Source organism: Archocentrus centrarchus, chromosome 19, assembly GCF_007364275.1.
Source record: "Archocentrus centrarchus isolate MPI-CPG fArcCen1 chromosome 19, fArcCen1, whole genome shotgun sequence".
Lineage (NCBI taxonomy): Eukaryota > Metazoa > Chordata > Actinopteri > Cichliformes > Cichlidae > Archocentrus > Archocentrus centrarchus.
The window spans coordinates 10,737,742-10,752,400 of NC_044364.1; the positions used below are offsets into that span (position 1 = coordinate 10,737,742).

Sequence of the window (14,659 nt, forward strand, 5' to 3'; positions counted from 1 at the left end):
TTAGTATTGTACCCTTTCACCACTGTACTGAAGTCAGTTTTCACTATTTTCACCAGTAAATGCCACTAACTGAAGGATCGAACTGAGTTTTGACTAAAGGCACCCTAGGATGGGTGGCATCTGCTGTTGCCCGCATTAAGGTTCAGTTTACATTTAGTGAAAAATCTCTGCAGACTTATCACACTGAAATTGTTGATACTATAATTATATCTTGTTTGTATCTAAACTGTTATTTATTAGCTGGTTATCTTTTAATGATAAACGAGATGTTTACACAGGAGAAAAAAATAGCTGCCTTCCTATGTCCTTCACAACCTACGACAAGTACTTTCAGCTGCTCCCTTATTTCTCAGGAGTTGCCACAGCAGATTAAACCACATGTTGATTTTACACCGGATGCCCTTCCTGACACAACCCTCCCACTTAACCAAGGCTTGGGACCGGCACTGGGAGTACACTAGCTTGCGACCTATGAGACTTGTGTCTCTTCCTGGTCTTGAACCAGTGGTTTTTCCACCTATGAAGCAAACACATTAACCACAACACCACAGAGCAGGCTGAACCAAACTAACGTTATTAAACTCTGCTTTGTAAATTAATGTTGCATGAAAATTCATAAGCCAGTGCTGGCTTAAAACTGTTTGAAGTTTGTGTATAGTGTATACATGCATAGCTGTGTATAAAGTATTAAAACTGCTGCATGAATCACTGATGCCATTGTTAAACATTTCTGGGAAAAATTTAATTTGATGTTTCCAGATATAATGAAGGATATCAAGCCAAATAATCTAGATAGCTTCAAAGTTATTCTCAGACTGATGACAGATTTAATTTGCATGCAAAATGACACAGTTTTGTGCCTAACAGCACACAAATGCAATAATAGTACAGTAACATGGTATATATTGTGATGCACGGATTTGGGATGCAGTGGTTTCTGACACATGCAGACACCCTTTATTGAGTATATAGTGTGTAGATGAGCATCTCTTTGAATTTTGCATATGCAGACAGGACTGCTGATATTTCTTCATTCACACCAATGGATGTTAATGCAATGCCAGTGAAATTAGACTCAAGGTGACTCCAAACAGCTACATAATGAGGCACAGCGACAGAAGAGAAATGAAAACAATTACTTAACAACATATATATGTTTGCAATATTGTTTGTAAATACAGCATACCTCTGCTATCATCTGTTTTACACTGGTCAATTATTATTATGTTATTAAAAAAAAAAAAACTCTAATTACACTGTGCAGAACCTCTAATTTTTGGACTATGCATACATTTCTTGAAGTCCCCTTTTAAAGATTAGAAGAGTTGAATTTTACCTGATGTTTGCATTGAATATTTGGGACCTGTTCTGTTGTTGGCTGTGAAAAGAAAAGCAGATGAAAGCCAGCTTTGAGCAAACGTTCTACCCCAGTGAAGCTGAAGGTGACCAGCCCCGGCAGAGAAATCTAAGCCCTTGTTGTCTTCCAAACACAGACATTAAATGTGATTAAGATGCGGGTGGGATAATGACACAGTTCAACTAGTTTTCTTACATACCGAGCCACTGTATTCACTATCAATATTATGGGTGAGACCGGAACACATTGCTCTGTTGGATTTGTGCTTCAAGAGAATTGGAGTGCACATATCCATGTGTGTGTGTGCATGCATGTATTAGTCCCACCTATTATTGGGCAGCATGCACACACACATAGGCGCTGAAGGAGCTTTAAAGAGGTGGTGTTTATAAAGTCACGATTTTTTTGCCATTCTGGGGTCAGTCACTTGTAACTGCTGTCACTTTGACCAGTGCCTCCAGGAGGTAAGTGTCACATTTTCTGCTACGACTATGAATAGTATTTGTCCAAAAATACAAGTTAAGCTGTTACTTTAAAGCATGAAAATATGGGAATGGACCATTTCATGAAACCTGCACACTTAGTGTTGGTGTGTGAGAGTCACTGCTGCAGTGGAATGGGTTTGACAGGTTAACGCACGAGGTTCTTTTTCCTCTGTTTTTAAATAAAACTTCAGGAGTAATAATGTGATGCTAACTGTTGAAGAAATTTAGCATTTATTGCAATACAGAATGTGACAATCCCAGTCATGTTGTGACATCTTCTAAAACTGCAGGTCATTTTTTTTAATGCAATACAAACCCAGTGAATTAAATATGTGCATAATGACCAAATCTTCATATCTGGAATTATTTCCATGCCTTTCTGTGTGAGTTTGTGTATTTGTATATTTGTGCATAGCAGTTACACATTTTCATGTTAATTAAGCTAATAAAGCTTCTGACATTTTAATGATCTTTGAGACACTTTACAGAAACTCAAAATATACAGTTTATATTTTGCTAGGAAAACTGGAAATAGGTGCAGTAATTTATAGAAATGTGCAAAGATTGGTGTAAATATAGTATATAAAGCAAAAACAGAGTTTGTACAACTCTGAAGAGCTTTAGAGTCAGTATATGGTGTGACCACCTTTATTCTTCAGCACAGGCAGCTTTCTCCAGGCTTCTTGAAGGACATTCAAAGCTCTTCTTTGGATGTTGGCTGCCTTTTATTATGTTTTCTGTCACTGATCCCACACTGCGTCAATAATGTTGATGTCCAGGCTCTGGGGAGGCCAATCTATGACTGATATTGTTCCACTGTGTGTTGTTCTATCCAAGTATGTGTTTATTGCATTGGCAGTGTGTTTGGGATCATTGTCATGGTGGATCCATGATTTTGTTGGCTATTCTCTACTGTGACCCAAAAGTTTCACATTTGGAGTCATCACTCCATAAGACCTGTTGCCACTGATTTTCAGTCCAGTTCTTGTGTAATTTGGCATACCTCAGCCTTTTCTCCCTGTTTCTGAGGCTTTGGGGAGCAGTAGAAGTGGATCAGTTGAAGGGCAAGATCCAGCTCTCAGGTCCTGTGTCAGGTCTTCTTCTTCTGATGCTGTTCATCTGCTGCAAATAGTTTTTTAGGCATGCCACTTGCTCATTTGCCCTCCACTTGTCAAGTTTACTCAATTTTTTTAAGGATGCACTGCACACTGTGCAAAGTTTTCAGCTTTTTGGAAATCACACTGTTGGTGCAAAAATGCTGTTTTATTCCTGTCAAATTGGATTATCTTTGCAATTTTTTGTAAATTTAGCTAAAGAAATGGGAGCAAATTATGTTTTTTTTTTTTTTTTGCAACAGGCTAGTAGTAACAAAATGCCTAAAGATACAATTTAAAATGTGTTCTTTGCTAAGGTGTCTGTTATGTGTAGTCAACACTGGTTCATCCCTTGAGTTTTATGCCTGAGTGACTCATAGGTCAGTGTTAAGTGGTTTAACAAACAAAAAAAAAGCCAGGGGAAGTATTGCTCAAGACCTTTCACACAGTACTATATCTTGGCAGAAAAATGTTCATGCACCCTGCTCTCACAGCTACCCATATAATGTTACATTTATTTCTTCAACATACAAAGAATCTACAAAAAACACTTAATGAGTCACATATGTGTGCACGCAAACACACACAAGGTTGAGCAGGGGACACCAAAATGCGCTAATTTACAATTTGGCTACTTGCATTTTGTCCCTGAAAGAAAGCAGAGCCCCCACAATGTTACTTATCTACACCCCCCCATACACACACACACACACACACACACACACACACACACACACACACACACACACACATGCTGTGTATTATAAGTACACACATATACATTTTAGACAGTGTCTAGTCAGTCTAATCTTAATTCCACCCCTTTGATCTGTTCTGTTTTGTGTCTGTTACAGCTGCCTAGAACAGAAACCTCAACACTAACCCATTACAGAGTGTAAGGTAAGGGTCACACACACACACACACACACACATGCTGCCTACCCACTTCAGACACTCGACGCATATTGACAGTCCAAACACCAGTGAGCAGCCAATCCTGTGTCACTATTAGCTTCCCCACTGGAAGCTAATAGCTACCCAGAGCTCTGGAGCCTGGTAGATGTTGAGGCAAGAAAACCATGTTTACCTTTTAGACACAAAGTGTCATCTGGCCATCACCTTCCCACATATTCATCCTGTTTGGTGGAGCTAAGAACGCATGCACTATAGAGCAAAGATTATAGAAACCAGAGCAGCTTCCTTTGCAATATTAAAAATAAATAAATAAATCAGGCAACAAGCTGTCAAGCCTTTTTGACTTCACACAGCTGAGTGATGGTCTTAAGACTAAGTAAATCTCATTCCAGTGGCCTATCAGACAAAAAGATGATGCCTTCAGCACTGCAACGTCCAAATACACACTGTATCTTTTTTTAAGTGCATGCATATCCTGAAGAGATCACCTTACTTTTACTTTATGCATTTAATATCACTACGAAGCCCAGAGCAAAGTTTGTGAATCTAGGCCGAAGAGCAATAAGCAGAAAAATGTTCTGAAGGAGATTTCAGTGTGGAACCTCAACACTGCCTCTATTGTATGTGATACAAAAATTGTTGATCTTTGTTTTTGTGACTTGTTGGTGAGTCAAGCTTTGGCTGCTTGGTTGAAGTCACCATACTCAGCTTGAGTATCAGTTTGGGCCACTGGGTCTTTTACTAGCAGACATGTTAGAATTATAGACTGCTGTATGTCAGGAGCACCTATAAACTTATTCTGTGGTGCTGCTTAAACTTGTTCCCTATCATTTTAATCAGTGAAGTGCCAGACCATTTCAACAAGACACTGACATATTTACAGTGGATTGGTTCTTATTTTGGATCAGTTAGTCAACATCTTGCTGAGATGGATTTGAAATGTTATGGTTTGCAACATGATTCCTAAACCTTTTAAAGCTAAGCTAATGTCCATATATGTGCAGTGACCCTTTGCAAACTGCTATATCGCTTTTTTACCTCATTACCTCATATCCTTAATATTAGGCCTGAATATTTAACATTTAATATTTATTTTTAATATTTAAAATAACACATTTTGGAATCATATGGCATGAAAAATATCTCTTTTCTCAACCTTCAAGTAAAACTCTTAGATGAAGGCAAACACACTCATGGTTATGGTTTGTTCAGAGTAATTTGGAAAAATGTAAGCAAAGTTGAAGTGTGATACAAATGAATGAGCTAATATTAATAGCCTGAAAATTTTTTTTAAAAAGCAGTCCAATAAATATATTCAAAAAAAAAAAAACAATGCTAGAAAGAAGAAGCTCCTACATTTGTAGACTACTAAAGATCTAAGATTAGTGAAACCACAGTTGTAGAGTTGCAGGCCTACACCACATGCTCACATGCTATGCTTGAGGGAGGTGCGTGCAGCTCTAAGTCATCTACCTGCCCTGTCCAATATTCACTTGTTGCCTCACAAACACAAAGTATGCTTGCACCTGTCTCCTGTGCTCATGTCAGCAAGCGTGTGTTTCTCTGTGCCTTCAGAGGCGCGTGAAGCTGAAGGATCTAATGAAGGACGAGAAGCAGCAGGGCTACTGGCAGGAGAAGGGCCGATGGGTAGGCTACGAGGAGAACTTCGACCCTCAGGCACAGGTGTGGGTGCCCTCGCACATCTCCTGCCTCACCTTCAGGAGCCTCATCCAGCTCCGACGCAGCATGAGCCCAGGTCAGTGAGCAAAACAAATAAAAACACAAGCAGCATTTTAATTGGTGGAAAGTTTACTGAAGGGCTGTACTTGTATGGGATTTTAATGTGCTTACATTTTACTTGTGTAAACACAAACCCATACTATGTTACACTTCTACTACACTGTAGTATTTTAAAAGGAAAATACTTAAGTGTATACTTATCTTCCAGTTTACTAATTACTTTGAAGATCATTGCAAAATATAATTAACAAATAAGCCATTGCACTTTAAGTATTCAAACTTAGCCAACCTGATGCATGAAACTTTATTCAAATAATGAACGTCACCAAATACTTTCCCAAAATTGTGTTTTCCAAGGAGTGACCATTTTCAACTGCGAGGAGAAGACCCTGACCACCATTGCAGAGAAGATGGTCGGTGAGATGGTTAACAAGAAGGAGATCAGGTCAGGGGATCGGGAAGGAGTGCTGAACGCTCTGCTCCAAAACCGCAGGTGAGACATCACCCAGTGTTGACTCATATACAAATGACTTACATTTAGGCATTCAGCTGGCTATTATCCAAAACTCCAAGTAAAAAAGCAAAGACTTCATGAGCTGGCTGAACAGAATATGTAGCTATTGTGGGGTCCAAACTATAATTATGCGTCATCACCTCTGACCAAGCTGTCTGTTCAAGTCTTTATTAAAGAACAAACGGTGGACACTGTAGTTACTGTTTTGTTTTGTGTTGCCTTTAGTGACACTATACAAAAAAAATTCCCTTTAAAGCCTTTAAAGGTATAGTCTGACATTTGTTGCTGAGAGTTAGATTAAAAAAAGAAACAGTCAGCTTAGATGACAAAACAAGCATAAAAGATCCTCTGTTTAGGGAGACGGCAAAGCTTGTGGTTCCAACCATACAGGGATGGTTGGCAAAGACTACATGGATATGCAGATTATCCATGGAAAACTAGGATTTTTGCTTTTTTTTTTAGGGGGTATTTAAGTAATGAGTATGTTATTTATTTATAACATACTCATGTTATTTATAGATGGTTTTTTCCACCACTAATACAAACAAACAATTTTTTTTTAGATTATTTTCTTGGAAGTTGGAGTCATTAAATCAAAATTTTGAGATAACACAAAATTCTGACTTATGGATGGCAAAATATTTTATTTATTTTCAGTGGCAGAAACAATCAAGAAAATCAGGGGCTGCTAGAAGCTAGCTGTTTATTCATTTATCTGATTAAGTATTAAGTGAATTTAAACTACGGGCTTTTTAAATAAATAAAACAATATTACAACGAGGCTTCAATTAAATAAGAACATTTTGCACTTTCTGCTCTCTTGAGTAATCACCTGTTTGTTGATTGATTGCCAAGCCAGGTATATATACACATGCACTCACTGAACAGAGAACTGTCAGTGAATATTTTACTCTTCTGCCATCGCAGCCATTCGATTATGAGTCACAGAAGCGCTGACATGTTTTTCTCCTTCCAGCCAAAGATCCGACCCAGAAAGCCAAACCTTGACTGATGGGATTGACCTGGAAAAGTTTTCAGTCAAGGAAAGAGTAAGTTTTTCTGCTAATGTAATTTATTCAAGGGCTGCATGATATAGGTGCAACAATGGCAGCATGTTTAAACCTGAAAATGATTTCAGAAAAGTATATTTATTATAAGTCCTGAGAAAGTCCCACTTAAATATAAAGCCTTTTTTCTTTCTGCCTTCCTTTAGACTGATGAATCTGACCATGTTGAGGCCTGCATGGTGCTAGTAGGTAAGCTGCATTTTTCATGTAGCATCTGGAGGACAGTTTTCATGTAAGCATTTTCTTTTTAATAAATATATTTCTTTGACCAGGAACCTTGGAATTTCTGGAGAAGCCCACAGCTGTTTTTGTGCGTCTGAAGGAAGCAGTAGCACTTGACTCAGCACTGGAGGCCCCAGAGCCTGTACGCTTTGTCTTTCTTCTGATTGGCCCCAGCAGCAGTGACATGGACTACCATGAGACTGGCCGTGCTATGGCAGCACTAATGGCTAACAAAGTGAGTTGACTGATACATTAAACAGACAAGACATCTTAGTTATTGCAAATCAGTATTCAAGTTTTTGACCTCTGCTCTTTCAGCAGGTAAAAAGGTAGCAGTGGTGGAGATGACTTTAGAGTGATGTTAGTGAGAAGAAAGCAGCAAAGAAAAACAATGTACTTTTCTTTGATTGTTAAACTGTAGTTATGTTTAAAGAGGCAGAAAATGCTGGAAGTTGGCCAATTTTGGCCCCTGGCCAGTCATTTCAAAATACCATCAAAGTAAATTCACATTTATACGAGCTGAATTTACAATGTACAGTCAGCTGTTATGAACAGAGTTATGTGTGCATAATCTGTGGGCCTAAACTAATATACTGCAAATCTAGGGTAGACCTAAGTCCCATAAGGAGTCGTTTGATCATTGTTGCATGCATTGGCTGCATTTCATCTGTATGATAACAATACGTTGGGTTTTCTTGATTGTGGAGGAGGTGATAGCATTTGTTGAGCAGCAAATAACCACTTTAGTTCTTTTTGCTACTATCTGCCTAAGCTCCAAGTAAAACTTCATACATGCTATTTTTCTTAGTAACAAACTGTATGTTAACAACTTTACTGTACACTAGCATGCACACTGCTTCTACTTCTTGTGAAAGAATGAGGCACTCTCTGGAGCTCAGTGAATTCCAGCGTGGTACCGTGATAGGATGCCAATCAACATCCAACATCAGTGTCTGACCTCACAAATGCACTTCTGGAAGAATGGTAAAAAGTTCCCATAAACAAACTTTGTGGAAAGCCTTCCCAGAAGAGCTGAAGTTGTTATAGCTGCCAAAGGGTGGGCTGGCATTATATTAAACCCCATGGATTAAGAATGGGATGGGTTGCAATTGAGTCCAATTTCAAGAAACTCTATAAAAGAGTCACAATTCTAAAAGAAGGAAGTTTTTGTTTTGTTTTGTTTTTCCAATTTAGTGATTGTCACAACAAATAGAAGACCTGCACTTCCTAATGAAAAAAATAAAATAAGAGAATCCTGCATTCATTGGTCTTCATATCAGTTTCCACTCACTCTCTCCAAGGTGTTTAACCAGGCAGCACTTCAGGCAAAGAACGCTCGAGAACTGACTGATGCCATGGCTGACTTCATGGACTGCAGCATCGTGATCCCACCAACCGAGATCAAGAATGAAGCGATGCTCAGCTCGGTCATCAGCTTTCAGAAGAAACTGCTGCAGGACAGATCGCGCTCCTGTGATCTTCAGCGCCGGGAATCCAAAGCTCGCAGTGGTGAGCGCTATCAGACCCCAAACTTTAAATACCATTTTGCTTAACTTTTAAAAAATAAACACAGCTAAACAGATTATTTGTTTGAAAGTTTTCATCTGAAATGTCTAGTTGATTCAGCTTAGATTTCACACGTTCCCCAGATTCCATAATTTCTGGAACTCCTCCTGAAGATCCCCTTTCTCGTACGGGTCGGCCATTTGGTGGGATGATTCGAGACATAAAGAGGCGCTACCAGTACTACAAGAGTGACCTCACCGATGCTCTAAACGCCCAGGTCCTTGCTGCCATCATATTCATCTACTTTGCTGCCCTGTCTCCCGCCATCACATTTGGAGGACTCCTGGGTTTGTATGACTGTGGTCACATTTTGTACTTCTGTTGTTATTTTGCAGATCCTGTAAATACTTTTTAATCTTTGCCTGCAGCTTATAAGGTAGACAACATGATGGGTGTTCCAGAGCTCCTCATTTCTACCAGCATTCAGGGAATTATATTCTGCTTTGTCGCTGCTCAGCCTGTCCTAGTTATTGGTTTTTCCGGTCCTTTGTTAGTGTTTGAGGAGGCCTTCTATGGAGTGAGTTTAAAAGCCTTTTTATTAACCCTACCAAACTTAAAACTTCATTATTGTCTCTTCTTTTTTTTCTTTTTTTTTTTTGATTGAGTGAATATTTTGCACCATCATTCATAATACTAAATTTAATCGTGATCATGGCAAAAATTCAATTCATTCCTTATTTCCATCATTCAGTTCTGCAAGTCCCAGGACATTGAGTATATCGTTGGGAGAGTTTGGGTCGGAGCGTGGTTGGTCATCATTGTGGTGATCATTGTAGCCTTTGAGGGCAGCTTCCTGGTTCGCTTCATTTCACGATTCACCCAGGAAATCTTCTCCATCCTCATCTCCCTCATCTTCATCTATGAAACTTTTGCCAAACTTGGGAGGGTAAACCATCTTTACTCATGACATAACTTTTTTTGCCAAATATTGTGCACGTTACTCTTATTCCACCTGACCCACTGGGTTTCAGTCATTCCTGAATAATCATCATAAAGTGTCCAAGCCCTTGTCCTGCTGAGAGACAGCGCTGCCATCGGGGAGTGATATAACCATTGAGGGGTGTAGCTCAATGCCAGGACCCAAAGGTTCCCTGCAAAGCATTGCATTTTAATGAGATATTACAATGTTGTTTGACTGATCTTTGAGTGGTTTTATTTTTGTGACTAATAAGTATATAAGTCAAATGTCATAATAAAATGTGAAATATTTCTGTTCTATGATTAAACTGTTGCTGAGTGGTCTTCACCTACGGTCTTCCAACATTTCTTTAGATCTTCAAGGAACATCCACTGATTCTAAATTACGATCACGTGAACACGAGCGCTGAATACCCCTGGCACCCAAAGGTCGAAGAGATTGTGACATATGACAACAGTACCGGCAACAAAACTGTAACTGTCAACGTCATTAAGCCACCTTACCCCAACACAGCCCTGCTCTCTATGTGCCTCATGTTTGGCTGCTTCTTTATTGCTTACTTCCTGCGTCAGTTCAAGAACGGGACATTTCTTCCTGGAAAGGTGAGCTCACGCTCAGGATGTTTCACTCCATTTATGTTATCACGGTTACTTAAATCTAATTAGACTAAAATGAATCAAATAAAAATAAAATAAAATTTTAGTCGTGAATTTACGTTGATGTCTGAAATGTATTTTACAGGTCAGGCGCTTGATCGGTGACTTTGGTGTTCCTATTGCCATTTTCCTCATGACTCTTGTTGACTACAATATTCAGGATACATACACACAGGTTGGCCTGTGATTCTAAGCTACAAAGCCATGCTCAAAATGATTCTTTGCCCTCATAAACATGAAGCAATGATTTTGAGTAAAATGCAACAGAAAATATAAAAAAATCAAATGTTTATTAATCATAAGAAACCTGTGATTGTGTCTCTCATCTCTTCCTCATGCTTTAGGATGATCTCTTTTAATAGCCAGTGTAAACAAGAAGAATGAGTACATAAGACACACTTGGGCATCGGAATAGTTCTTGAAGATAGATCAAAATGTGTCCCCCTGAGACTTTAATCTAATTAAAAAGGTGACGGCTTTTATTTTTCAGAAACTAGTCGTTCCCAGCGGTCTGACAGTGTCCACCCCAGAAAAAAGAGGCTGGTTCATCAACCCTTTTGGAGAGCACAAGCCCTTCCCTGTGTGGCTGATGTTTGCTTCCTGCATCCCATCCCTGCTTGTCTTTATTCTCATCTTTCTGGAGTCTCAGATCACAACGTGAGTCATTAAATCTCAAGTAATGCCACTCACTGGCTTTTTGAACCACAGAAAATGTGGCATTTCCTGGCTTTAATGAATGTTTCCCTTCTTTATGTTTCCGACCAGTCTGATAGTGAGTAAACCTGAGAGGAAGATGGTCAAAGGCTCCGGATTTCACTTTGACTTGCTGGTTTTAGTTGGCATGGGAGGGCTCGGTGCAATGTTTGGTGTGCCGTGGCTCAGTGCTGCCACTGTACGATCTGTCACACATGCCAACGCTCTCACTGTCATGAGCAAAGGACCAAAACCTGTGATAGAGAAAGTGATGGAGCAGAGAATAAGTGGCATTGTGGTGGCCTTACTTGTTGGTAGGTGTTGTCTAATCACCCAGTCATTACTGCAACAGCATATAAAGTGAATTATGTACACTATCCTTTATCATTTACCTGAATGTATGCTTGCATCAAGGTCTGTCAGTCCTCATGGAGCCGATCCTAAAGATGATTCCCATGGCAGCTTTGTTTGGGATCTTCCTCTATATGGGAATCACGTCATTAAATGGTATTCAGCTGTGGGATCGCATGCAGCTTCTTCTCATCCCAAAGAAATATCACCCTGATGAACCCTATGCTACCAGAGTAAGCATCTCATTATTACATGATACATGAGGTCCATGGTGCTAACATAAACAAGGGAAACAGAAACCCTAAAAAGCTCCAGAGATGGCCATGACCTGGATGAACCTGAGAACTTGCACATTTAGTCAAAAAAAATCATCTTATGTGTAAAACAGCTCCGAGTGACCCTCGTGTTATCACTTGAGGAAGTGCAAATGCCACAAACAGGACGTGAATGTGTGTTTAACTGATGTGTGTGTGTGTCTTGGATACAGGTAAGCACAGGTCGAATGCACCTGTACACGGCGATCCAAATTGTGTGTCTTGCACTTTTGTGGCTTGTGAAGTCCAGTCAAGTGTCCTTGGCACTTCCCTTCATTCTCATTCTCACCATCCCCCTGCGCATGTTTATGACCGGACGTCTCTTCACTCAACTGGAAATGAAATGCGTAAGCTGAACATTGTGGAATATTCAGCATTAGACAGTGTGTGGGATAATATGTATGTACGAAACTGTTCTTGTTCATGTGTTTCTGTTTCAGCTGGACGCTGACGATGCCAAAGTGACATTCGAGGAGGAGCCTGGGAAGGATGTATACTGTGAATCTCAGATGCCATTGTAGAATTTTTTTTAATGAAAGGATATTTAGTTTGTATGTGGCTTAAATTTTTACCTCTTAGCACAAAAATGCTTTAAGCATTTTTTTCAAGAAAAATTAGATATAGGCTCTACCTATCTAGTGTAGCTATAGGCAACAGTAATAAATTGTAAACAGCTAAACTGTAAACTTCTGTCACTCAGGTAAATCATTTGCATTACTGAACCCAGAAATATTCTCATTTGCATATTTTTTACAAAAAGAGAATAAATGATGTATGTGCAAGATGTCAAAGAGGCACTGAGAGCTTAAAAACTGAGTGGAAATTTGTAGCTATAAAAGCCATAAGTGTATTTTTTTTCCAAGCAATTGCACAACTGAATGTAGGGAATGAAGAAACACTTAAATTATTTTTTTAAAGATAAATTCTGTATGAAATATTATGTAATATACACTGCTCAAAAAAAAAAAAAATTAAAGGAGCACTTTTTAATCAGAGTATAGATTAAAAAATCAGTACGTGCCATTGCCAGAAGCTTTGCTGTGTCTCCCAGCACTGTCTCAGGAGCATGGAGGAGATTCCAGGGGACAGGCAGTTACTCTAGGAGAGCTGGACAGGGCCATAGAAGGTCTTTAACTCATCAGCAGGACGATATCTGCTCTTTTGTGCAAGGAGGAGATCCCCCACGACACCATCTGTCATCTCATTAGAAGCCTACATTGTCATGGATGCATACAAGCACATTGGAGCCATACAAACTGAGGAGTACCATTTTGATTTACAGGAATGAAATTTCAGCAAAAATAGACGAGCCCGCTGCATCGTTGTTTTTTTTTCACTTTGATTTTCAGGGTGTTTTTGAATTCAGCCATCTGTATGTTGATAATCTCCATTTCCATCGAAAAATGTGGCATCCTTTCATTCCTAACACATTACCCAGTCCACACCAGTATAGATATCCAGCATGATTTTTTTTTCCCCCATTGAGATTTTATGTGTTTTCAAAGTTTTCCTTCAATATTTTTGAGCAGTATAAAATGACGTGTTGATGAATGATGTGTATATACTTTAGCTGGAATGATAGAAGCACTATCACTGGAAAGAAAAAGGACAATACCAGTGAGTGTCAGTACAAGGAGAGACATAATGTTGTGTGTAACGTAATTATATTGTGTGTTCTGTTGCTTTCTTCTTGTCATATGTCTATAAATAAAAACTATCTTCTGTAAGAGCCCTTTGCTTTAATTTTTGTCAGCATTGTTACCTTTTGGTGGAGACAATTCTCCTCAGATTCTCTTATTGACTTCTAACTTTGACATATTTGCATGAATGAACAATTCGTCCATGACACCAGGAAAAGGAGGCATCACCAGGTCTCCAGGTACTGCTGGGTATCAGTGTTTACTTAGAAATCTGTTAGAGATTCAGGTTCCGTTTATTTGTGTATTAGATAGTTATAGTGGAAGGAAACAATCCCAATTCCAAAAAAATGTTGTGATGTTGTGTAAAATGTAAACAAAAACAATGCAATGATATGCAAGTCTTATAAACACACCACAGAACATAAAAAACATATCAACTGTTTAAACTGAGACCTTTACTATTTTAAAACATATTAGCTAATTTTGAATTTGATGGCAACAACATGTCTCTAAAAAGTTGGAATGAAGGCAACAAAAGGCTTGAAAAGTAAGTGGTCTTGAAAGGAAACAGCTGGAGGAACATTTTACAACTAATTCGATTAGTTGTTAACAGGTCAGTGACGTGATTGGGTGCAAAAAGAGCATCTTAGACGAGCAGAGTTTCTCAGAAGTAAAGATGGGCAGAGGTTCACATACCTGCAACTAAACTGCATTGTGGAAAAATTCCTGAATAATGTTCCTCAGAATAAAATTACACAGACTTTGAATGTCTCATCATCTATAATAAATAATAATTAAAAGATTTCAAAAATCTAGAGTAGTCTCTGTGTGTAAGGGATAAAGCTGAAAATCAGTATTGGATGTCTGTGATTTTCAGGGCCTCAGGCAGCACTGTATTAAAAATAGGCAAAATGAAATCACTGCATGAGCTCAGGAACACTTCCAGAAATCATGGTTCTGCATTTCTGATGGTCTGGGGCGTGCATTAGTGCCTATGGAACTATCAGCTTGCACATCTGGAAAGGCGCCATCAATGCTGAAAGGTATATACAGGTTTTAGATCAACATAAAGGCCTTGCATGTTTCAGCAAGACCGTGCTAAACAGCATACTCCAGCTATTGCTAC

General features: G+C 39.0%; 1 protein-coding gene across 1 annotated transcript; it reads left to right on the plus strand.

Annotated features, from left to right (window-relative positions):
* The first annotated feature begins 5,441 nt into the window (after nucleotides 1-5,441).
* Nucleotides 5,442-12,911, plus strand: LOC115798186 (band 3 anion exchange protein-like). Its single transcript, XM_030754938.1, has 16 exons — nucleotides 5,442-5,607; nucleotides 5,949-6,084; nucleotides 7,082-7,154; nucleotides 7,319-7,361; nucleotides 7,445-7,629; nucleotides 8,696-8,903; nucleotides 9,044-9,247; nucleotides 9,329-9,477; nucleotides 9,652-9,846; nucleotides 10,233-10,481; nucleotides 10,621-10,710; nucleotides 11,026-11,192; nucleotides 11,301-11,542; nucleotides 11,643-11,812; nucleotides 12,067-12,240; nucleotides 12,334-12,911. The coding sequence occupies exons 1-16, from the start codon at nucleotides 5,451-5,453 to the stop codon at nucleotides 12,412-12,414; spliced, it is 2,523 nt and encodes an 840-aa protein (XP_030610798.1). The 5' UTR covers nucleotides 5,442-5,450; the 3' UTR covers nucleotides 12,415-12,911.
* The last annotated feature ends 1,748 nt before the right edge of the window (nucleotides 12,912-14,659 follow it).